Source organism: Rosa rugosa, chromosome 1 (genome assembly GCF_958449725.1).
Source record: "Rosa rugosa chromosome 1, drRosRugo1.1, whole genome shotgun sequence".
Classification (NCBI taxonomy): domain Eukaryota; kingdom Viridiplantae; phylum Streptophyta; class Magnoliopsida; order Rosales; family Rosaceae; genus Rosa; species Rosa rugosa.
In genome coordinates, this window is record NC_084820.1 from 14,592,592 (window position 1) to 14,616,762 (window position 24,171).

Here is a 24,171-nt window from a genome sequence, read left to right on the forward strand (position 1 = left end):
TTCTGCAGGTACCTCCCCTTCTCCTCGAGCCGACGGTCAAACTCCAAGTCAACGCTCGAGGGAAGCTTCTAGATCATTCCCGGTCAGCTCCCGCTCCAGTCCGCATTCATTGGTGAGTCAAACTCCTCTACGGAATTTTTCGACACCAACAGGTGATATCCAAAGAAGCTGTGGGAGTGGAGGGGCTTGTATTATTATATAGTTTGATCACCAATACAGAGGTAATGCGAGTTTGGATTGGAATATGCTACATTTTTCTGTCATTTTTTGTTGGTTATGTTGTCGAAATGTTTACATTTGAATGGATACTGAGTTTTCTGATTTTGGTATTGGGTAATTTTGTTGTAAAGGATCAAGAATGGCGGACCTCGCTGCAGGTGGTGCTATGGGAGTGCCGTTTACTATACTGTATGATGTGATTAAGGAAGTGGTGATCAAGACTTCGATGTTTAGACCTCTCCTTGAAGAGCTGAAGTTGAAGATAGAAGCTTTGAATCCACTGATTGATCAGATGGACAACTGGAACAAGGTGTTGGGTCGTCCAGAGATGGAACTTAGACAATTTAAAGTACAAATGGAGAAGGGGCCTAAGCTTATTACCAAGTGCGCCAAGCTTAGCATGTGGGGTAGCTACAAAAAGTATAAATACAGCTGCCAACTTCTTGAATTGCAGAGCTCTCTGCAGACTCTGCAGTTTATACTGCAAGGGCAACAGGCAAGGGATGTGAAGGAGACCTTGGTTGTAGCAAAGACTGTAGAGACGGCATTGCAACGAGTTGATGAGAATGTTGCGGTATTAAAAGAAGAAGGGATAACTGCTTTGAAGGAGAGCTTGGATGAGGTAAGAAATATAGGGGCGATGGTCCAGCGGATTGATAAGAAATGTGAGGTACGGGACCAAATAGATTGTGAAGTACCTGAACCTCCATTGGATACAGTTGGATTGTGTGCGCCTTTGACGGAATTGAAGATAAAGCTTCTTAAAAATAATAATGTGTCAATGCTTGTGCTAACTGCTCCTGGAGGCTGCGGCAAAACCACATTGGCGACAAAGTTTTGTCAAGATGAGGAAGTCAAAGGTAAAAATCAATTTTCTTTCCGTCAAATTGTAATTAATACTGTCTAATTGAAATGGTCTTATAGTATTAACGATCTGAAATTTAGCTCCATTTTATTTGAGTCAGCCTGTTAGGGGTGATAGCAATCCTGAAGTCTCATTCTATGAGAGTTAACATTAGACAATATCATATCTAAACTAGCTGCAGAAAATGACTTCATAGTCAAAGCACTTCTGTGATGGGTGTGTTGCTTGAATGTAATGTCTTATTGAATTCAAATTTTTCATAAAAGATTTCTTCTTTCAGTATGGCCAGGGGATGGTAGTACCAAAGAGACCCGAAACTCACTCATTCTGGAAAGTATTCTCCATTGCTGTTGGATTGTTCTTTTCTTTTATTCATCACTTTTGAACAGTTAGTCTTAACAATAGCCCTATAGAAATATCAAATATCTTTGCCTCATCTTATAGGTATGAACTAGTACTTTGGAAAAGTAACCAGGCATTTGTTATTACTTCATGATCAGAAATTCAGAATATTTTTTTCTTAAGAAAACTGCTCGATTCGCTACTGACTCTTTGCAATTGCTAAGGCTGCAATTCAGATCGAGACTACCATTGCTTTTATTCTTTCTTTTTTTTTTTTTTACACAATTTTAGACAGATTTAGTTGACCTCTCATTGACAGCTTATTTTATTCCGTTTGGGTAGATATATTCAAGGACAATATCTTCTTCGTTACTGTTACAAAGAAGTCAACCTTCAACCTTATTGTACAAGGACTACATCAACGCAAGAGTATCGACGTACCTATGTTCCAAGATGAAGTAACTGCTGTTAAGTGGCTGCGGAAATTTCTAATGGAAGAAGGACAGAACCTTGTACTGTTGGTCCTGGATGATGTTTGGTCTGAATCAAAATATATTCTTGAAAAATTTGATGAAGTGAAAATGCCAAATTTCAAGATTCTGGTGACATCAAGATCACAGTTTCCAGAATATGGCTCAATTTATCATCTAAAGTCATTGAATGATACAGATTCAATGACTCTTTTCCGCCATTCAGCATCCCTGGGAGATGGTCAACGGAATAGTCTTGCTAGAGAGGTGATTTCTTAGTCTGGAATGCAGTCACACACTACATTTTCTTATTTATGGCTCACAAATTTAAGGGAGAAAATATTTTATTTTTCCTTTTTACACAAAGTATCCATTATGTCACATTTTTACACCAAGTATCCACACTCACAAGTGAACACATTACCCATATCAACCTTTATATATTCTTACATTTATGTTCACCTTATTTTCGAAAGTAAAACTAGATAGTTATTGTAACTATTTTCTTTATGAAATTGAGGGATTTTACCCCAACTTGAACTTTCATTCTGCAACTCAAATATTTAACTACACTTTGGACAATTCAACTGCAGATAATAGCGCCTTGCAAGGGCTATCCACTTGCAATTAAAGTGGTTGGAAAATCACTTCGCAGAAAACCGATTGTGTTTTGGCGTAAAAGAGCATGGGAGTGGTCTAGAGGTGATTCTATTATTGATTCTGAGACTGAAGTGCTTCGTTGCCTTAAAAGTAGCTTAGATGCCTTGGATGAAAAAGAAGTTGTCATCAAAGAATGTTTTTTAGACCTTGGTTCATTTCCCCAAGACCAAAGAATTCCAGCAGCTGCTCTGATTGATATGTGGGCAGAGTTGTATAAAGAGCTTGATAAAGATTTTCTGGCCATTGCAAAGATATACGAGCTTACCACCCGAAGTTTGGCTGATCTTGTAGTAACAAGGTATGCAAGCGGCCTTGTTTCTCCTGTATGATCTTGACTCAACTTCATCTATATTCAGGAATCAGGAATAGATGCTGATATAACTTGCTTTTGGAATATGTTTGTTGAACAAGTGTCTTATGAGTAACTAAGTTTTGATCATAACCAGGAAGGAGACAGTGGAGGATGATGAGACACTGGAGGATGATGACTACTACAGTGAACACTTTGTCACCCAACATGATATGCTCAGACAGCTAGCTGTCTACCAAGCGAAACTAGACCCAAGTAAAAAACGACTGATCATAGGCAACCGTGGAGACAATCTACCTAAGTGCTTGACTGAACAGAAGCATCAACCGATTAAACCTCGCCTGTTATCTATCTCCTCTGGTTGGTCCTCTCTCTCACCAAATACGTAAATATGCATGCACATGCACCCACACATCCATGAGCACATACTTAAAGTTGAAATTTGAATAGTATTTCCGCATTCAATTTCTCCTTACTAACATTATATCGCATATTTGCAGATGAAACGTTCTCGACAAACTTGCACAACATTCAACTAGCGGATGTTGAGGTTCTAGTTTTGAATTTCAACACAAAGAGTTATGCTTTACCTGAATTTGTGGAGAAAATGGTTAATCTGAAGGTTCTAATAGTCACAAATCATGGTTTCATACCTGCTGAATTGAGTAATTTTCACCTACTGGACTCTTTACCAAATCTGAAGAGAATCAGACTAGAGCGTGTTTCAATTCCTTCTGTTTGGCTCCAAAACCAGTTGGCTTGCAAACTGTCTCTTTTGAGCGAGTGATTGCGCAGGCGTGCCAGCACCGCGGGGTGCAGTCGTTGGGGTAGTCCCTTGACCTGACTTCTTCTTCAAGCGCTGTGGACGAGGAGAGCACCAACCTCGTCACAGGGTTCTTCTCTAGCCTTTCGGAAAAGGACTTTTGCCTTACGGATAAGGACTTTGGTTGTGGTCTCTTGCGTTCACCGAATCGATACTTAGTGTTGTAGACTAAGCAGAGCAATCACTGGGAAGTTGGGAGAAGCACGGGTTTTTGCTAAAGCGTGACTTTAGCTTCGCTGGGTTGCGAGGGCGTTACCCTTGCTTCGCTGGTAGTAACGGTGGCGGTTGCGCTCGCAGTCGGCTCGCTGGGAGACTGGGACTGGAAGTGCGGTCGCCGGGTTGGTCTGGTGATGCTGACAGTCGGCTCGCTGGGAGACTAGGACTGGCGCACGGTCACCGGGTTTCAACAAGGTTGAAGGTTTGCTCCGGGGAGGCTTTGTAATCGCTAGGATTGATTGATATGATAGAGGTCCTTAATTCGTCCTTGAAACCTGGTATATATACCTAGGGTTTTGACTGTTCCTTGTTGTAGAAGGATTATTGATTGAAGTTTCCTAGTCAATCTCTGCTACTTGACTCCAATAAGGTTTCGTTTTCCTCATGGATTCCGGAATGGGCGAAGCTGTAACCCAAATCCCAGAAGGCTTATTTTTGGGCCGCAGGTATCGGCCCGCTGTGCTAGATCCACTAAAGGATATTGCCAAAATTACTTTTGGGCTCAAACATTGCCCCCCAGGCCTCGAAATCAGGCTTATGAAAATGCAACTGATTGAAGGGGACTAAAACGATGCGTTCAATGCTTGAAACGATGTCATTAATGAGGGTTGCGTCCTTTCACTCGCGAAACGCCTTTCTGTCGTATCGTTTCCCTCACAAAATCGCTTATTTAAATCCGCAGCCACTTCAGACCTGTCACATCAGAAACTCTTTTAGTCTCCTAAACCCAGAAACCCTCTTTTGCACACATCTTCCTCTTCGAAACCCAGAAATGGCTCCCCCGAAAAAGATAGTTATCGATCAAGAAGAAGAACTGAATGAACAAGCCGCCCATTCTTGGGGAGCCAACATCGGTGCCAGCCTGATCCTCCAGACCATTATCCAGAGACCCCTGCTCCTCCGACTCTCGAACAACCATGCCGGACTGGGTCCAACGCCGCGAGATTCTTTCCCGGCCGACGCCATCGCCTTCTATGGCTTACCTGTTCGCCGCCCCATCCCAGTCCTCCGAAGGACTCCTGGGGATTTTACCAGTTGGAGTGCCCCTAATCATCGATCAAAAATAGGGCATTGGCCATCTTTTATCAGTGCGGCGGAGCTTTCCTGGTATCGTGAAGCGCGAGCTCGAGATCTGGCTCGCTGGAACGCAGCAGGTATCACCCATACTATCGATCTTTGTTTTCGTCTTCCGCGTGGTGGCAATCGTTCGCCACTCGCTGCCTTTCTCTGTTTTTGGAACACCGCCACCAACACCTTTGATTTTCGATTTGGCCAAATGAGTATCACTTTATTGGACATTCTCACCATCACTGGCCTACCCATCGACAGCGAGCCTTATCTGCATGGCCAATTCGACTCTGATACCTTTACTTCCACCATGGCCCAAAATGGTCGTAGCGCTCATAGCGGCTCCTATCCGCGGTGGTTGGCTTATTACCGCCAGGAGCACAATGCGACTGGCGGGATTGCTTTCTTGGAGTACTGGCTTTGTAAGTTTATCTTCTGTACTTCCTCCTGTAAGCCCACTGGTGCCTGGACCTTGCTGGCAACGGCCCTCTACAACGGCTGCCGCGTGGGATTAGGACAACCAGTGCTGGGTGCCCTCTATCGCACTTTGTACCAAGCCACAATGCATCCCTTCGAGACTGGCATTTCTGGCCCTTTTTGGATTCTTGACTTCTGGATTCAAATTTACTTCCCATATTTTCGTCGCGACGACATCCCATTGCTTCCACCTACTGATCAACTCCTGGGACGATGGCTCTGTCGCGATGAAAGGTACACATCCCCTCCTTATTCTGAGTGCTTCACATACTTGTACCTTCTGCACGAGATGCCATACTGCGACTTAGTGCTGAGTCGAAGATTCCCGGCTCCGCTTGAACACGGATTTCTTCCTGGCGCCTCTCGCTACAGTGATCGCGCGCGCTTGGCCTTTCGCCGCGCAATCTCCTGTTCCGACATCAGGATTGCCGCTGACGAACTCAGTTACGAACTCTATGCTCCCAACCACTTCGCTCGCCAACTCGGCCTTGTTCAATTAGTGCCATTCCCTCTGTATGATGCTTGGAATTACAACACCTCTTGGCGTAGATTTGGGCCTCTTTCTGGGCCTCCGGCAGCACAAAGCACACTCGTACTGGTTGACCTCCCTGATTGGGCTAGAGAGATTGACTCTGTGGATGGGGCTGAGGAAGGATACGAGGCATGGTGGGCAGAAGTTTCTGTTAACTGCTGGAGGCAACAGCATGATGAGCTATTCGCTGCCATTTTCGGGGAACTGCGATACCCCTACCCTGCCGACGTTGATCTACTTGCTCGCGTCCCTGAAGACGCTGCACAAGTTCCTCCTCCTGCTGCCGAGCCGGCTCCGCGACCCGCGCGAGCCCCACGTCAGGCCCAGGCTGGTATCGTGATCCGCGAACCCCCTCAAGAGGTAAATATCCTGACTCGTGTTTTGTCCTTTGTTCATTTGCTCTTCCCTTTTAATTCAAAATTTTGCTATTCCAGGGAAACGCGCCATCCTCTGGCAATCGCGCAGCCAACACTTCCCAAGCCACTGGCCAGTCTGGGAAACAAAAGGCAGTAATGACAGAGACTGAAGACAACGAATCCTCTTCTGATGATGATGACTCGCAGACGGTAAGAAATTTTTTATTGTTTGAGTAAATCATACTTCCTCCACGAATCAAACCTAATCTTCTGATCCCAACAGATCGCCGCCCTCTCGGGTCGGAAACGCAGTCGCTCTGATCCTCGAACTGACCTATGGGCAGAAGATGAACCAATCGCTGACCGACTGGTAAGACACAAACCTACTCAGTACTTGTTAGCAATTTCTTTCTATTCTATGTGACCATGTAACAATCCTCATTCGCAGGTTCGCCATAGGTCCTCGAGACACACTGAAGAAGGATCTTCAGCTGCTGGTGAAGGCACATCTGCTTCCCAAGCCCAAGCGCCAACTATTGTGAACAACTCTCCACCTCCTGCGGGCGCTGCCAGTAATGCACAGTTGGCCTTGGTCCCAGTGCAGATCATAGATGATAGCTCGCCTGAGGCCGAAGATAGAGTACCGCTACCGGATGCACCTCACGAGGAACCAAGCGATATACCTGTCCTGGAACAGATAGCGCCTGACTCAATTCCTATTCCTAGCGAAGCTAGCCCAGAGGCAATGCCAGCGGTCGTTGAGCGTGAGCCCCCAGTCGAGGAGGTATTTCCTTTAACTAACTAATTCATTATTACTTCCTGGCTTAAATATTCTATTCTGATAATACCTTCTTCCAGAACCCAAATGCCTTCAACACTGAGGACGCTGTAGCTGAAGCTGTAGAGGCAGAAGCTGCTGAGCCCGCTCTTAATATGGCTGGTCAGGAACCTCTTCCCCCTGCCCCCCAAGTTACTGAAGCCGGAGGATTGGGAAACCTTCCTGAACCAATGCCAGAGGCAGCACCTGTCGCTGAACCTCCTGAGGTCCCTGTCGCTGAGCAACCAACTCCCTCCACTCTGGAAAGGTTAGCTCGTGTACTTGAAGTGACCCCTCCTGGGGTCGTAGATGAAGCTAGAGAAGGCCTTCGTCGCTTCCTGGGCCCTGATATCCTGATTCCTGGTGCGCCCGTGAGAGTCTTAGAATATTTGAGGGTACTTCTCCGCGAGGCAGCCATCACTGAAGATCAGTTCCAAGAGGTCGATCAACTGCTGCAAAATCTCCCTCAAGGGCTCAATGAGCGGGCAGTCGCGAGCGCGCAGGCTAGGCAGACCGAGACGCACTATCAGAACCTCACTCAACAAACAGAGACAGCGCGATTTCTTGGGTGACCAAGCTAACCTCATCAGGGACCTGACGCTCGAAAGGAACCACTTGAGATCCCAGATTCAGGCTCTTCAAGCCCGGTTAACTGACGTTACTACCAGGCTTACTCATGCGGAGCCTCAGTTAGAACAACCCCTCACTGCCTTCGAGACGCTATCCCAGGAACTGGCTCAAGCTCGCGTGGCAGCCCAGCAAGCCGCACAAGCTGCTGCGGATGCTAGTTTTCGTTTAGATGAACTTTTCCTTCGCCTGACCCATGCAGGCCGCAGACTTTTGGGCCTCTAGAATTAAGCCCATGTTTTGTATGAACAATAATATTATTATTAACTTAATATTTAGCCCACATTGCTTGGCCCAAATACATATCAACTTAACTTCTCAAACTGTTCAGCGCTTTAATTTGTTTTAATGCTTTTAAAACTGTTTGAAAAGATTGAAAAGATAATCTCGAAATGGAGCGGTTACCTCCTTGGAGACTGTCCCGCCTCCCACACGCTTTCAATTATCTTCATTTCCGAGATCTTAGCATTTAACACCAATTGATACGCTCATTGATGGCAATGAGAATATCACAACCACCCATCGTACGGTCAAGGCCACTGAGACTGGCACTATAAATACCTGCACTCTGGGGAGATGATATACACAACTGAATATGGGTTTCCCAGAGATAGTATCACAATCTCTACTTCTCTTTCTCCAGTTTCTACAATCTTCTCCTCACGATATTAGCCTTAGCCTCAAATTCCTAGGCCTTATGGCTTAACCTCAATACCTGGGTAGGTCTTATGGCCTAACCTCAGGTCCAACCACATGTCTTTGGTCTCTGGAAGTCGCGGTGAAACCCACCGGTTTCATTTAGACTGAAGAACATGTGGTGCTCCCGCCGCGGCGGAACCCGATTCTGAGGGGTCCCCTCTCTCAGATTGCCCGCGTGGAGCAGGAGGAAGAAGGGCGGAAGACCAATATGGGTCGCCTGTTCTTGCTCCGTAGCCTACCTCCAGGGTCTGACTGCGTGACTTATGTTTTTCCCCTGGAGGTAGATGTGGTTGTGAGTCGCGCTCTCTGTGAAGACCATCTCCATCCCGGAGGGTAATCCAACCAAAAGGGTTGCGATGGATTATTTCCTTCCTTTTTGGTCCGGTACAGACGGTAGCGGCTGCAACTCAGAGCAGAGGAGGCATGTGGGTGAAGAGAGGGAGAGTATGAATGTCCGAGCACAGCCCCTTCGCTGCCACAAGATCCAGAAACTCTCAGTAGATCTGTAACTTTATGGTTTTTACTCTAAGCCACTTCTGGCCTTGTAAACCGCAAATGTAATTATTTTGATTTGCACTTTGTACTGCTCTTTGGCCGCAAAGCCACTTTATGAATGAAAGTTTTTAACACTTTTTGCAAATCAATGTATAAAATAAGGCCTCAGGTATAGGCCATTACATGCATTCTTAACACCATAATGTCAAAGAAAAGAAAAATTGAAATTTGAAATTGTTGACCGAAAAGCCTCAAATAAGGCCTGAATGTACAGAGTGTTGCCCCCTAGTATTCGTAGGTGAAGCAAGTACAGGATACTAAGGCCACAGAAAAGGCCTGAATATGGATGAAGCGAACCTGGGGAGACTAAGGTTGCCCCCCTGTCGGAGAAGAAGGTTGATCTGGTGGATCTTCAAACTCCCAAACACTAGGGTAATATTTCTTCAGGAACCGCCCGTTAATGGGATTGCGGTGGAGGTCGCCATCCAAATCTTTGAGGTGAAAGGCCCCGCGCTCCAGAATGCGATGAACAACGAAGGGTCCTTCCCATCGCGGAGTCCATTTACCGCGACCGGTCAACTTCTCGCCAAAAGGCAAGACAGCCTTCCAAACCAAGTCACCCTCTTTGTAACTACGGCCACGTGTCCTCTTGTCATAGGCGCGAGCAATCCTTTGCTTTTCCAAAACCAAGTTGTCCAAAGCTGCCAAGCGTTGCTCGCTGAGATCTTCGTGTTCTTGCCACATCGCCTGAACATAATCTTCGCCGATCAAGTGATGCTGATCTTGGATGCGCAGAGACTGGACGTTGATTTCCAGAGGTAAGATGGCATCATGACCGAACATTAGTGCATAGGGGGTCGTAGCAGTGGGATTCCTCTTGGAGGTACGATAGGCCCATAAGGTCTCATACAACGTATCGTGCCACTGTCTAGGGTTTTCAACAAGCATCTTCTTGAGCAAGGTGATAATAATATTGTTACTGGCCTCTGCTTGACCATTGGATTGGGCATAATATGGTGTGCTGTGGACGAACTGGATGCCCAAGTCCTTGACAAGTTTCTCTACCTCGCCGCCCATAAATGCTGCCCCCCTGTCTGAGACCAACACTTCTGGAATGCCAAACCTGCAAATAATATTCTGAAAGATAAACTGGCGAATGGTAGCGCCGGAAGCTTCCTTCAAAGGTTCAGCCTCAACCCATTTCGTGAAGAAATCAGTGGCTACAATGATGAACTTATGCTGGAGCGAGGAATGAGGGTGAATCATCCCAATCAAGTCCAAAGCCCAGCCTCGGGCAGGCCAAGGTTTAATAATGGGTTGCATGGGAATATTGGGAATGTGCTGCACTGGACCATGCGCCTGACAGTCTTGGCAACCTTTCGCGAACGCGATACAGTCCTTCAAAATGCTGGGCCAATAATACTCATGTCTTCTGATAAGCCAACGCATCTTGGGGCCTGCTTGATGGGCTCCGCATACTCCCGTGTGCGCTTCGCGCATCAACCTCTTGGCTTCTCGGCCATAGACACAGCGAAAGTCTACGCCATCTTCCCCACGTCGTCACAGCTCGTCACCTCTGAGGAAATAATTCAAGGAAAGAAAACGAGTCTTCCTGTCTGCTGTAGGGTCTGGTTGCTTGAGGTAGTCAATCAGCGGAATGCGCCAATCGACGTCAATAGGCTCGAGAACCGCGACAACTGGATCATCCGGTGGGTCAGGCCGCGCGAGCCACGAAGGCAGTGTGCGGCGCTCGACCTTCAGGATGCGCTTGCGAACGCCATACTTGAATGTAATGCCCGTAGCCAATTGAGCGAGCTCATTGGCCGCAAAGTTGCGCTCACGGGGTATGTGCTCCAAATTCGCATCATCGAATTGATCCAGAAGCTCAATGGCGCGATGCAAATAGGGTATAAGCAAGAAGCTTTCACACTTGTACTTTCCTTGGAGCTGGTTGATTATAAGCAAAGAGTCGCCGTGTACCTGAACGTCCCTTACTCCCAACTCTAGCAGAACCTCTAGGCCAATGATCAGGGTCTCATACTCTGCTTGATTGTTTGTACATTTGAACTCCAACTGGAAAGAATAAGAAAAACGATCGCCCGCTGGATTCTCCAGAACAATCCCTGCCCCTGCTAACGTTTCCGTTCTTGAACCATCAAAGTACAGTATCCAGGGCTGCAAGGAGACTGTGGCTTGATACCGAATAGCGTATTCTGGGATGCGCGCTAAATCTGGCCGAGTTATGGTTACAGCTGCTATCTCTAACTCCTTCACTACGGGGATGTCCAAGGTAGGGTGGTGTGCCAGGAAATCTGCGATAGCCTGTCCCTTTACTGCCTTTTGTGGCACGTACTGTAGCGAGAATTCAGATAAAGCCAATACCCATTTGCCAATGCGGCCTCTCAGAATAGGCCGCGACAGCATGTACTTGACCAAGTCAGTCTGAGCGATGATGCAAGTGGTAAAGGATAACATGTAGTGGCGCAGCTTGCATGCGGAGAAGTACAATGTGAGACACAACTTTTCCATCGGAGTGTACCTTGTCTCGCAGTCTGTGAGTGTCCTACTAAGATAGAATATAGCATGTTCGACACCATCCTCATCGTCTTGGGCGAGCAGGCTGCCAATGGAGGCCTCAGCCGCTGAAATATATAGTTTTAATGGGAATCCAGCCCTAGGAGGAACGAGCACTGGTGGGCTGGCCAGGTAGGCCTTGATTTTATCAAAAGCCTCTTGGTGTTTATGTTCCCAGACGAACTCGCTCTGGCCCTGTAGCTTCAACAGGGGAGAGAAAGGCTGGATCTTACCTGCAGAGTTAGAGATAAAGCGTCTCAAAAAATTGATTTTACCGAGCAAACGCTGCAGCTCTTTCTTCGTGCGTGGCGGAGATGCATTGATGACTGCGCTCGCTTTATCTTCAGGGACCTCAATTCCCCTCTGATGGACAATGAACCCAAGAAAGTCTCCTGCTTGAACCCCAAAAACGCACTTAGCGGGATTCATTTTAAGCTTGTGCTGTAGCATGCGCTCGAACACTTTCCTGAGATCTGTGATGTGATCCCCTCTTTTCTGAGATTTGACAACCACGTCATCAATGTAAACCTCCAAAATCTTTCCAAGGATGTCATGGAAGATTAGGTTCATGGCTCTTTGATAAGTCGCACCAGCGTTCTTCAGTCCAAAAGGCATAACCACGTATTCAAAAACGCCCGCGAACCCAGGGCAGCGGAACGCGGTTTTGTGTCTGTCTTCTTCTGCGACCGGAATCTGGTGATATCCTGCAGTGCCGTCCATGAAGGACAATAATTCATGCCGCGCAACGGCGTCGACCAACATATCCGCGACCGGCATAGGGTAGACATCCTTAGGTGTAGCAGTATTAAGGTCTCTATAGTCTACGCAGACCCTCATCTTGCCATTCTTCTTGCGGACAGGCACTATGTTAGATAGCCACTGATTGTATTTGGCCACCCTGATAATGCCTGATTTATGCATTTTTTCAACCTCCTCTTTGACGAGGATTTGAGTTTCTGAATTCATTCTTCGCGGTTCTTGCTTCACAGGCCTCTTGTCAGGGAGTGTTGGTAGCTGGTGGCAAACCAAGTCTGGTGACAGGCCGGGCATATCCTCGTACTTTTCCGTAAAGCAGTCTTTGAATTCTAGCAATAAGTCGATAAGCCTTTGTTTCTCGCTAGGCTCTAGGTAAGCGCTGATAGCCACTTCCATGGGCTCATCTGCTGTCCCGAGATTGACTTTCTCGGTAGGGTCTCTGACTTTGGGAGGCGTGTCATCCAACGCTGCCGGAGCGAGCTGAATCTCCACCTCATCCTCTTGTTCCTGATCAGAGAGTTCTTCTTCAATGATTTCCAAAGTCGCGATTCGCTCATAGGCCTCTTTTTCCACTAGATATGATGATAATCTTTCGTACAACGAGTGGAGGGCCTCTATCCCTTCCTCTGGAAGGTCGTAATCCATTAATCGTTTAAGGGTTTAGGCACATCGTGGCCAGGCCTTTCCAAGCCTTCTTTTGCGAGCGTAAGCCCCCACTGTGCCAGTTCAGAGGCCGTCACCCCTGTAGGGCGGCCTTTGTTATCGAGGCCACTGACTTGCAATGGAGCGATAGGCTCCAAATAGTACCTGGCATCTACGTAGTTTGCGGAAACTGGGAATGGACGAGGATCCGCTTTGATCACCTCAGCTTTATCTGTCTCCCTGTTCCACATAATAAGTTCCTGATGGAGGGTTGACGGAACACAGTAGCTCCGGTGAATCCAGTCCCTTCCCAGGATGGCGCTGTAGGCCGCATAGCAATCTGTCACAAAGAAAGCATAAACTCCCTCTGCTGGACCTACCTTGATACGCAAGAAAAGTAACCCCAAGGTCTTTGTTACAGTCCCAGCGAAGTTCTTGAGAGTGAGAGACGTTGACTGGATTTTCTCCTTCTTGATTCCAAGCAAGTGCATGGTCCTAGTAGTAATGACATTAACAGCAGCTCCAGTATCAACCATGATCTTGCTAACTTTGGTACCGCCAACGTCCGTCGTGATGTATAAAGGTCTCATGTGCTGGACCATAGCAGGTGTTGGCCTAGTGAAGCTCATGAAGAATTCTTTACTGCTGGCGTCCTCTGTTTCCAGACAGACAATCTCTTCTACCGGTGTTGTGACCGCTGAAGTGATCTGCAGGGGCTGTGTATTACATTCCTCAGCTTCCACGCACTCCTGAGCCGCGACCGGTATTGCATACCGCGCTGGGAGCACATAAACCATATTGCAGGACGTATCTAGTTCGCCTATGTCGTCTTCCAGGTTGAGCTTGGGTTCGTTGACAGGGATAACCGTGTTGAACTGTTTAGCCAACCTGTCTACTAAGGATTCCTCAGTGAGGCCTTTTATCTCACACTGCTCATGCTCCTGAACCACGGGAGCGTTTTCAGGGGAAACTGATTTTGGTTCCCTAGCAGAATCTGCCTCTAGGGGAGCAACTACTACACTCTGGACTTTTTTAGGTCTCCACTGTAAAGTGTCGGTAGTCCTATCCTTGCCCCCCAGTCTCTCGAAAACTGAGGATTTGGCTCCTGGTTCATCGCGAAACAAACGGCGCTTAACGTGCGGTCGCCTGGACGGCGAGCTCTCCTTTCTGGCTGGTGGAAGTGTTCTTTCCTTGGTAATTCTGCAAAAAACACTGGGCTCAGAAACCCCTATTGCTGAGCTCGCTTGCTTTCGCAAACTGCGAGGGGCCACTAATGGCTTGGCAGCAAGTGCTTCCATCTCCTTCTGATATTGCTCAGGCGATTTGACCAATTGTGAAGGTTTGATCAGGCCCTGGTCTAAAGCCTCGAGCGCGCGCTTGGCTTCCCCAAACCTGCGCTGCAGTTTTCGCTTTCTGGAAGGGCTTATCTCCACTGCCTTCCCCTTCTCCCTGGTGTACCACTTCCCTTCCTTGATAGTAGCGGTTGAAGCAGGTGGTATGTAGGGTTTTGTCAGAATGTCTTTGTGCTTGTTTGCAGCTTTCTCCTCTGTCTGCTGATCAACCGTAGCTGCCCTCAGCTTCTTAAACAGGTTGGAGTCCTTTGCAGGTGACCCCATTTCCTCCCTTTCTCTCGGGCTGGAAGGTTGATAGTTTCGTGATGGCGAGGCCCACTTGATGGGCGGGAGAGAGCCAAAACGAAATGTCTGCTCGACCTCTTCATGCGACACTTGGATGCCACACTCTTCCTTGCACTGCGAGCATAACACTACGGGTGAGGCCTGACCAAATGGTTTAGCCTTCTTCTGGGCAGGGGCCTCGTTAAGCTCTCCTTCTCGCCCTTTTGTGTTCAAATCCAGGGTTGGTTTCCTCTGGTTCTGCTTGGTCCAGTTCACATCGACCATGTTGATCCCAGTATCAGGAAAAGGGTTTAGGTCAACAAGCGCTGCTGCAGTTACTGGAGCCTCCACTTGAAGACTACCGTTATTGAGCCATACCTGAATCTGGTCCTTGAGCTTCACACAGTCAGCTGTATTATGGTTCCACAAGTTATGGAATTTACAATACTTCTTTCCTTTCAGCTGATCTGGTCGAGGGAAAGGTCCAAAGTTGGTCTTCACCATCTTCGCGGCGATCATCTCATCTAGAATCTCGTGTGCCTTGTTGGCATCATATGTATACGCCGCGAACTCAGGTTTAGTGAAGGCCATCGATTTGAGCTTGACAGGTTCCTTGGAGATTTTCAGTTGCTTCAAGGCTGGGTTCTTTCTCCCTGTCAGTTCATAAGCGGCGATGTCGCTCTCATCTTCCTCATCGTCCTCCTGAACCAAATCCTCACTATGATAGTTATAGTAAGGATCATACGTAGCCGGCTGGTAGCTCAGGGCCGCTATGGTGCGATTTTTCCCTGGTACATATGTCCCTCTAGACGCATTCTTTCTGGCATCAGTTTCTCTGAGGAGATGTTCGAAGCTTCCCACCTCTGTGATGAGCTCTCCCATTGACTGAATCATGCTTCCATGCTGCTTCTTTCGCTGGCGCGGCTCTAAGCCTTTGATCGCCAACTTGATCAACTCTTTCTCCGGCAGGATCACATTCAGTTTGGCCTTCTGAATCTGGAAGCGCTGAAGGTAGGCCACAGCAGACTCCGTGGGCTGTTGGGCCATCTGGGTGAGAGAAGCCAAGTCTACCTCAGGCTCTGTGGCCCCAAAAGTCTCTCGGAAGAGCTTTTCCATTGCAGGCCAATCTGCCACAGTTCCTGGTCGCAGTTTGGAGAACCACCGAAAGGCAGCCCCTGATAGAGAAGTGCCAAAGATCCTGCACTTGAGGATGTCATCATTCTGGTACTGGCCGCATTGTACCCTGAACCTGGCCAGATGAGTTGCCGCATTCTATGTATCCTCCCCTGAAAAGGTAGCAAATATGATGTTTTTATAACCCCTGGGGAAGGGCGCGAGCATTATGTGCGGTGGGAAAGGTCCCTCATAGACCCCATCCATCTGGGCCCTAGGGTTAGCCTGTCTGATCATCTCCTCTACCTCATCTCGTCTTACATATTCTGGACCCGGAGGAGGAGGAGGTGGTATGGCCGCTGTATGGCGAACAGGCTGCACAGGTATTGCTTGGTTTACAGTCGCTGTCCCTTCTCCTATCTGCACAACGCGGGTTGTAGCTGGTTGTTGAAGAGTCACTGCTGGCATAGGCATCTCTTTTGCCAAAGCTGTTATCTTGATCGGGTTGCCAGCCTGGTCAATCCCATAATAGCTTCCTGGCAGCTCTTGGTATACATTCTCTGCCCCATCGCTGTCGTACTGAATGAACACAGCGGGGTCAGACGAAGTTTCAACACTTCTCGATGCCTGTTGCTTCTGTCTGGCAGTCTGTCCACCTGACGGTGTGGTTTTTTCCTTACTGCCGCCAATAACCAGAGCTCGTTCCTTATCTCTCAATTGCGTGGTAGCAACGGTCGCGGCAGGTGTAGCGGTACTGCTGCTACCCTTTTCCCGCTGATTTGGCGGCACATATTTACCTGAACCAGATGGTTGGCCCAGGGAACCAAGGATAGCGTTAGGATCTCCTAACGTCTTATTCAACACTTCTTTAGCTTGGTTCAACTCAGCTCTTTGCATGGCCACCTCGGTTGCGAGAGTTGCTCCATCTTTGCGAAGACCTGCCATATCTGATGCTGTTTGCTTGGTATGATTCGCCAGAGCATCAATGATCTTTTTCTGCTGCTGACTCTGGGCATCTGCGATGCTTATAGCTTGAGCTTTTAATGCATTCTCACTCTGGGAAATACGCTGGTTTATTTCGCGTAAGATTCTATCTGTTTTCGCGTTCTCCCTTTTCAGATCAGCAGCCATCTTCTTGCGATGGTTTTCAATGTTTTCTGAGATGATCGCACATGCAACCTCGACGGTCGCTCCCTCTGCAATAGGCTTCTCAACGAAATCCTCTGATTCTTCACTCCCCACCGTATTGGAGACAGGGGTAGCGACAGGCTCACTGGCCTGATTAGTGATGACAGTTTGACCCTCAGTAGCGGTCGAGTGACTCTCTCCCTGTTCAGTTGACATATCGGAGAATTGGGGACAAAGAGAGAATTTTTGAATTACTTGTTCTTCTGACAGACCACGACAATCCGCGCGAGGATGCGGTTTGTAACTGGAGGTCTTGTGTTTTGAGCAGTTAGCGTAGCCCTTTTTGTAAGGGTTTTCGCTTGACTTCCCAATGGCTAACGTTCACGAAGAGACACTTAGTTGGTCCCACTGGGCGTGCCAAAATGTTTGGCTCTAAAACCAGTTGGCTTGCAAACTGTCTCTTTTGAGCGAGTGATTGCGCAGGCGTGCCAGCACCGCGGGGTGCAGTCGTTGGGGTAGTCCCTTGACCTGACTTCTTCTTCAAGCGCTGTGGACGAGGAGAGCACCAACCTCGTCACAGGGTTCTTCTCTAGCCTTTCGGAAAAGGACTTTTGCCTTACGGATAAGGACTTTGGTTGTGGTCTCTTGCGTTCACCGAATCGATACTTAGTGTTGTAGACTAAGCAGAGCAATCACTGGGAAGTTGGGAGAAGCACGGGTTTTTGCTAAAGCGTGACTTTAGCTTCGCTGGGTTGCGAGGGCGTTACCCTTGCTTCGCTGGTAGTAACGGTGGCGGTTGCGCTCGCAGTCGGCTCGCTGGGAGACTGGGACTGGAAGTGCGGTCGCCGGGTTGGTCTGGTGATGCTGACAGTCGGCTCGCTGGGAGACTAGGACTGGCGCACGGTCACCGGGTTTCAACAAGGTTGAAAGTTTGCTCCGGGGAGGCTTTGTAATCGCTAGGACTGATTGATATGATAGAGGTCCTTAATTCGTCCTTGAAACCTGGTATATATACCTAGGGTTTTGACTATTCCTTGTTGTAGAAGGATTATTGATTGAAGTTTCCTAGTCAATCTCTGCTACTTGACTCCAATAAGGTTTCGTTTTCCTCATGGATTCCGGAATGGGCGAAGCTGTAACTCAAATCCCAGTAGGCTTATTTTTGGGCCGCAGGTATCGGCCCGCTGTGCTAGATCCACTAAAGGATATTGCCAAAATTACTTTTGGGCTCAAACACCTTCTATAACCAAGCATCCCATACAGTTGAAGAGTTTAAAGAAGATCTCTTTATTCATGTGCAGTATTGGTGAAGCCTTCAGCAATTGCTCCTTCCAAATTTCAAATGCATTGCCAAATTTAGAGGAACTGAATATTGACTATTGCAAGGATTTGGTCAAATTGTCTGACGAGCTCTGCAATCTGGTTAGCCTAAAGAAGCTCAGTATCACCAACTGTCATAAGCTATCTGCCTTGCCTCAAGAGATTGGGAAACTGGAGAAGGTAGAAGTTTTGCGGCTAAGGTCTTGTACGGAGTTGGTAAAACTTCCATGCTCAGTTAAAGACCTAAAGAGATTAGATTTTCTTGACATATCTGATTGCTTCGGCATTGTGGAGTTGCCTAAAGACTTTGGTGGAATGAGCAGTTTAAGAAAGATCAACATGAGACAGTGCTCTAGATTGAAAGAGCTCCCCTTATCAATTTTGTTTCTTCAGAAACTAGATGAAGTGAGATGCGATGAAGACACAGCAGGGCTGTGGGGACCCTTTTTATCCGGACTTTGCAACGTAGTTGTAAGGGCAGTCAAAGAAGAATTCACCCTAGATTGTCTTTAAAAGTTTCAATATTGAAAGTTTTCTTTCATTTAATAAATGTTGCTCCAAGTGATCTGGGGTTCATTTTTGTTTCCCAATATATCTTCTCATTTTTACAATTAAAGGAATGTAAGAATCCAACTGAGGTTGAGTTCTGAAATTCATTTTGAATAAGTGTGAAAGTGTATACTTATTAGTGTCATATTTGTGTAATTGGCATTTCCTAGCTAAACAATCAAGAGTCATATGTATTATAATAGTCCTTAATTGTGGAACTCAGAAGCTTGGATCACATACAAGACTCGCTACTCAACTCATCTCAGCAACTTCAAATGGTAAGCCTGCATTGATGTGTGTTATGTTACTTTTAGGAGTGAACAAGCTTTTCTATCCTAGATTAGGATAGCATAGTTTTCTGTCTACTAAATTGTTGAGTCGGACGTGCTTCTTAGTATACAAAATGGGCTTGCTATAAAACATTGTTTATTATCCATGCATATTCAGTTTTTAAAAGCCCATGCACAATAGAAACCCTAGCGTTGCTACAGTGTCTCATAAGTATAAATACATGTTTATTGAGCAGTCTAGGGTTACGGCTTCTTTGGAGAGAACATTGAGCTTAAACAGTTTGTTTCAATAATTCTTCATGAGTTGTTCCATGTTTAACTCTTGAAGGATTATCATCATCTTAAATACCTTCTTTCAAAGCCTTGGTTTTATGCTTTCGTGTGTGCTGCATTCATGCATGGTTCGTGCCTTGAGGTGATTGACAATCGAGTCTAGTGTTGTACCATTTCAAGATTGACGAAGGTAATCAGATCCACTCTCCAGATTCAGTAGCAAAGACAAGATCAAGCTGCCTTTCTAGTAGGGTTCTAGTAAGTAGAGTTTGTGTGAGTTCTTTATGTACTAATCTTTTACTAGTGGATTTTTTACCGGCATAGTGCCCGCAGTTGTTTACCTCTTAGGAGGGTTTTACTGCGTCAACATATCATGTGTTGTTGATCTAGTCTTATACTTGCTTTGTGTTAACTGTTAGCCTACTAACAACATCCCATTAGGCTGGGTAAAACTGTTCTTGCAATTTCAATTGGCATCAGAGCAGGTCGCTAGATAAACTTAGCGTGATCCTGGTTAGGAACAGAATGGAAGGCACAAGTGATCGTGCTGCTGGGTCGACAAGCCATCCTCCATTTCTTGATGACAAAGCAAATTATGCGGCATGGAAGGCTAAGATGAAAGCTTTTCTGTGGGCTAAAGATGTGACTGTCTGGGCTATTATTGAAAGTGGTTGGGAGTATCCAAAAAAGACTGACAAGATCACGTCAAAATCTGGCGAAGAAACCTCTTTAACTGCTGGAGTCACAGTTGAGAAGCCAATGGCTGAATGGACTGCAGATGAAAATACAAAGAGTACAAACAATCAAAAGGCTTTAAACTCTATTTTCACAGCAATATCATCTGACAAGTTTCAACTTGTTTCACATTGTACCTCGGCAAAGCAGGCATGGGATATCCTTCAAGTCACTCATGAAGGCACCGCATCAGTTCGAGAATCCAAATTGCAGCAACTTATCACGCAGTTTGAGAATATGAAGATGGGTGATGATGAGAAGTTCGGTGATTTTAATGCTAGGCTTAATACTATAGTGAATGGTTGTTTTAACTTGGGAGATCCTATACCTGAGCATCGAATTGTGAAGAAGATACTCAGGTCTCTTCCCTTGAAATATCACTCCAAGAAGATAGCTATCCAAGAATCAAAGAATTTGAATACCTATAATCTTCAGGAGTTGATTGGTAATCTGACAACATATGAGATGGAGCTTCCTGAAGAAATGAAGAGTAAAAGTATTGCTCTCAAAGCTGAGTCTGAGACTACTGATGAGAGTTCAATTCAGAGTGAAACTGTGCTTCTTGCAAAACAATTTCGGAAGTTTCTAAAAAGCAAGAGGGCAAAAGGGAGTGATCAGTACAGAACTAATTCTAATATCTCAAACAGTCGAGCAAGAGAACAGCCAGGTGACAATACTGCGAAGTTTCAAAGAGCAGTTGAGAAAAGGACAAATAATGGTCCTAAGTGCTTTGCTTGTGAAGGTTTTGGACACATAGCTTCTGAATGTGCAAATACCCTGAGGAAAGCTAAGGGTGGTCAAAACAAGGTTTTGAATGTAACCTGGAGTGACAGTGATTCAGATGCTGATTCAACATTAGATGATGATTGTAGTGTAGTGGCTTTAGTTGGCTTGACGACAACTGTCGAAGGAACTGAAGGTGATGAACCAGATCTTGAGGAAGTCTTGCAGCAATACATTGCATTGTCAGATGCTTCTGAGATTTTGAAACAAAAGAATCAAGACTTGACTGCTCAAGTGGTGAGTTTAAAGAAAGAGATCAGTAGGATTGAAGCTGTATTTCAATCCCAGTTAGAGGCAAGTAATGAAGTGAGAATGTCTCTGGTGAATGATTTCCAATCTCTGCAGCAGAAATATCAAGAAATGTGTGATAAGGTGGAAGTTCTGCAAAATGAGAAGACATGCTTAATATGTGAACTAGAGCAGGTGAAGATTAAGGCTGGCTGTATTCTCTCGAGTGGCGAAAAGTTGGATAATCTTCTAACAAGTGGAAAGAAAGCTGGTGACAAGAGTGGGTTGGGATACACTGGTGAATCCACATTAAAAGTTGAACCTGTGAAGTTTGTGAAGGCCACTATGCAATCCAGTTCTCAAGCTACTCTTCCAGTTCCACCTAAGCAAAATGATAAGCCAAGAAACTTTGTGCCGGTATGTCATTTCTGCGGTGTTCGAGGACATATTAAACCAAGATGTAATAAACTTCGAAGAATGGTACTCTTTCATGGAAGAAACAACGTCTCGAATAGAAGATCTCCACAACAGAATTTTGATGAGAGCTTACCCACTTATGGAAGAAGCAACACATACTCAGGTAACAAATCTCTTCAGCAGAAACTTGATGAGCATCTTAGAGAAGTAAATAAACTTTCCAAGCTCATTTCTGTATCAGCGTCAAAGGGAAAAATGAAACAAGTTTGGAAGAGAAAAGATGCTCTTGTGTGTCTTTTGTCAAGATGTGAATTTGAAGACGAGAATCGCAAAACTGAAGATGTGAAGTGTTTGGTTGCATTGACGGCTCTGTCTGCTAGAAATTCTGAAGTATGGTACCTTGACAGTGGTTGCTCAAGACACATGACGGGAGATAAAACTTGGTTCTCCTCTTTTACTGAAACAAACAGTGGGACTGTGACGTTTGGAGATGGGAAAAAGGCCAAAATTTTAGGCAGAGGTACTATGTCAGCTCCTGGAATGCCAAGTCTGGACAATGTGATGCTTGTTGAAGACTTAAAAGCAAATCTCATAAGCATTAGTCAATTGTGTGATGACATTGGTAATGTATGGTTCGACAGAAAGCAGTGTAATGTGAAGGATTTACAAGGAAAAGGTGTCTTGACTGGGCAAAGGTCAAAGGACAACTGCTACTGCATCTATGCAAATAATTCTGAATCTATGAGTTGTAACTCTGCCACTGATGATACTTTAATCTTATGGCATAGACGACTTGGTCACGTAAATTTTCGTGATCTTCTCAAAGTCTCAAAGAATGAAGTTGTAAGGGGTCTACCAAAGTTGAGTGGAGTGGTTGAAGGTGTTTGCGAAGGGTGTCAGCTTGGGAAGCAAACAAAGAGTCCTCACAAGCCAAAGCTCAGTATTTCAACGTCACAACCACTTGAGCTTCTGCACATGGACTTAGTCGGACCAGTCCAAACTGAGAGTATCGGTGGGAAGAAGTATTTTCTGGTTGTTGTTGATGACTTCTCAAGGTTCACTTGGGTAGCTTTTTTGCATGACAAGACTGAAACGTTCCAGAACTTCTTGATTCTGTTTAATAGGATGCGAACTGAAGTTCAGTCGTATAATAGGAGTGAAGATGATGATCACTCCTACAGCTTCAATATTGGAAGATTGAGAACTGATCATGGCACTGAATTTGAGAATGCAAATTTTGCCGCATTTTGCAATGAAAGGGGGATATTGCATGAGTTTTCGGCTCCTATTACACCCCAGCAAAATGGAGTGGTTGAGCGAAAAAATAGAGTTGTGCTGGATATGGCCAGAGTTATGCTTGTGAGTGCAAAAACAGCTAGACATTTTTGGGCAGAAGCAGTGAGTACATCATGCTACACCATTAACAGAACATATTTTAGGCCAGGGACGAAGAACACTTCTTATGAATTGTGGAAGGGAAGAAAACCAAATGTCAAGCATCTAAAAGTTTTTGGCAGCCCTTGCTACATTTTTCGAGACCGTGAGAAACTTGCTAAGTTTGATTCTAGAAGTGATGTTGGCATTTTTCTCGGATATGCACACTCCAGCAAAGCTTACAGGGTCTTCAACAAGAGAACAGACTGTGTTATGGAGTCAATAAATGTTATTGTTGATGACTCTATTCCCACACGAAGCATTGTTGTTGAAGATGATAAGGACCTTACAAGCTCAGATAAGTTGCAAACTGAACCTACTGCAGATTTTTTTGGTGAAGCAATTGATGACTCTACTCCACCACCTACCTTGAGAGCTGGTGCAAGACAAGTTCAAAAAGACCATACTCTTTCAGATGTGATTGGAGATGTGAATGAGCCGAGAAAAACTAGAAGTCAGATTGTCTCGGAAGTATCATATTTGTGCTATGTTTCTCAGATAGAACCAAAGAACGCAAAGGAGGCTCTTGTGGATGATGATTGGATTATGGCCATGCAAGAAGAGCTGAATCAATTTAAAAGAAATGAGGTATGGTATCTTGTTCCTAGACCAAAGACAGCCAATGTGATCGGAACAAAGTGGGTATTCCGGAACAAGACTGATGAAACTGGTCTAATCACAAGAAATAAAGCACGGCTTGTCGCTCAAGGATACTCACAAGTCGAAGGGTTAGATTTTGGAGAGACATTTGCTCCTGTAGCTAGATTAGAATCAGTAAGACTCCTTCTTGCTGTGGCATGTCATCTAAGATTTAAACTCTACCAAATGGATGTGAAGAGTGCATTCTTGAATGGAGTACTTCAAGAAGAAGTTTATGTGGAACAGCCACTGGGATTCAAAGATCCCCACAATCCTGAACATGTGTATCGTCTCAAAAAGGCTCTGTATGGCCTGAAACAAGCACCTCGTGCTTGGTATGAACGTCTTTCGACACATCATGTTTGTCAAAACCATGTTTGTCAAAAAGATCAACCAAGATGTCATGATTGCCCAAGTATACGTGGATGACATAGTTTTTGGGTCAACATCAGACAAGTTGGTTAGGGAGTTCACTGATGTGATGAAGCATGAGTTTGAAATGAGCATGTGTGGAGAACTAACTTATTTCTTGGGTCTACAAGTGAAACAAATGGCAGAAGGTATGTTCATCTCTCAAACGAAGTATGCTCGGGATCTTGTCAAGAAATTCGGTCTTGAAACATTGAATGCAGCAAAAACTCCTATGGCTACACATGAAAAACTCCACAGAGATGCCGCTGGAAAGAGTGTTGATCAAA

At 45.8% G+C, this 24,171-nt stretch overlaps 1 protein-coding gene across 1 annotated transcript; it reads left to right on the plus strand.

Moving 5' to 3' along the window:
* The first annotated feature begins 615 nt into the window (after positions 1-615).
* On the plus strand, positions 616-18,638 carry LOC133709832 (probable disease resistance protein At5g66910). Its single transcript, XM_062135782.1, has 7 exons — positions 616-1,079; positions 1,769-2,163; positions 2,490-2,854; positions 3,003-3,226; positions 3,367-3,602; positions 7,197-7,382; positions 18,069-18,638. Exons 1-7 carry the CDS (start codon positions 620-622, stop codon positions 18,636-18,638), a joined length of 2,436 nt encoding a protein of 811 aa, XP_061991766.1. The 5' UTR covers positions 616-619.
* The last annotated feature ends 5,533 nt before the right edge of the window (positions 18,639-24,171 follow it).

Bases quoted from the DNA above. Each gene is read 5' to 3' on its own strand.
- LOC133709832 (XM_062135782.1), top strand. From the start codon at position 620: ATGTGGGGTAGCTACAAAAAGTATAAATACAGCTGCCAACTTCTTGAA. The intron at 2,164-2,489 runs GTGATTTCTTAG...ATTCAACTGCAG, and splicing joins GGAATAGTCTTGCTAGAGAG to ATAATAGCGCCTTGCAAGGG. The intron at 3,603-7,196 runs GTTTGGCTCCAA...ACCTTCTTCCAG, and splicing joins AGCGTGTTTCAATTCCTTCT to AACCCAAATGCCTTCAACAC.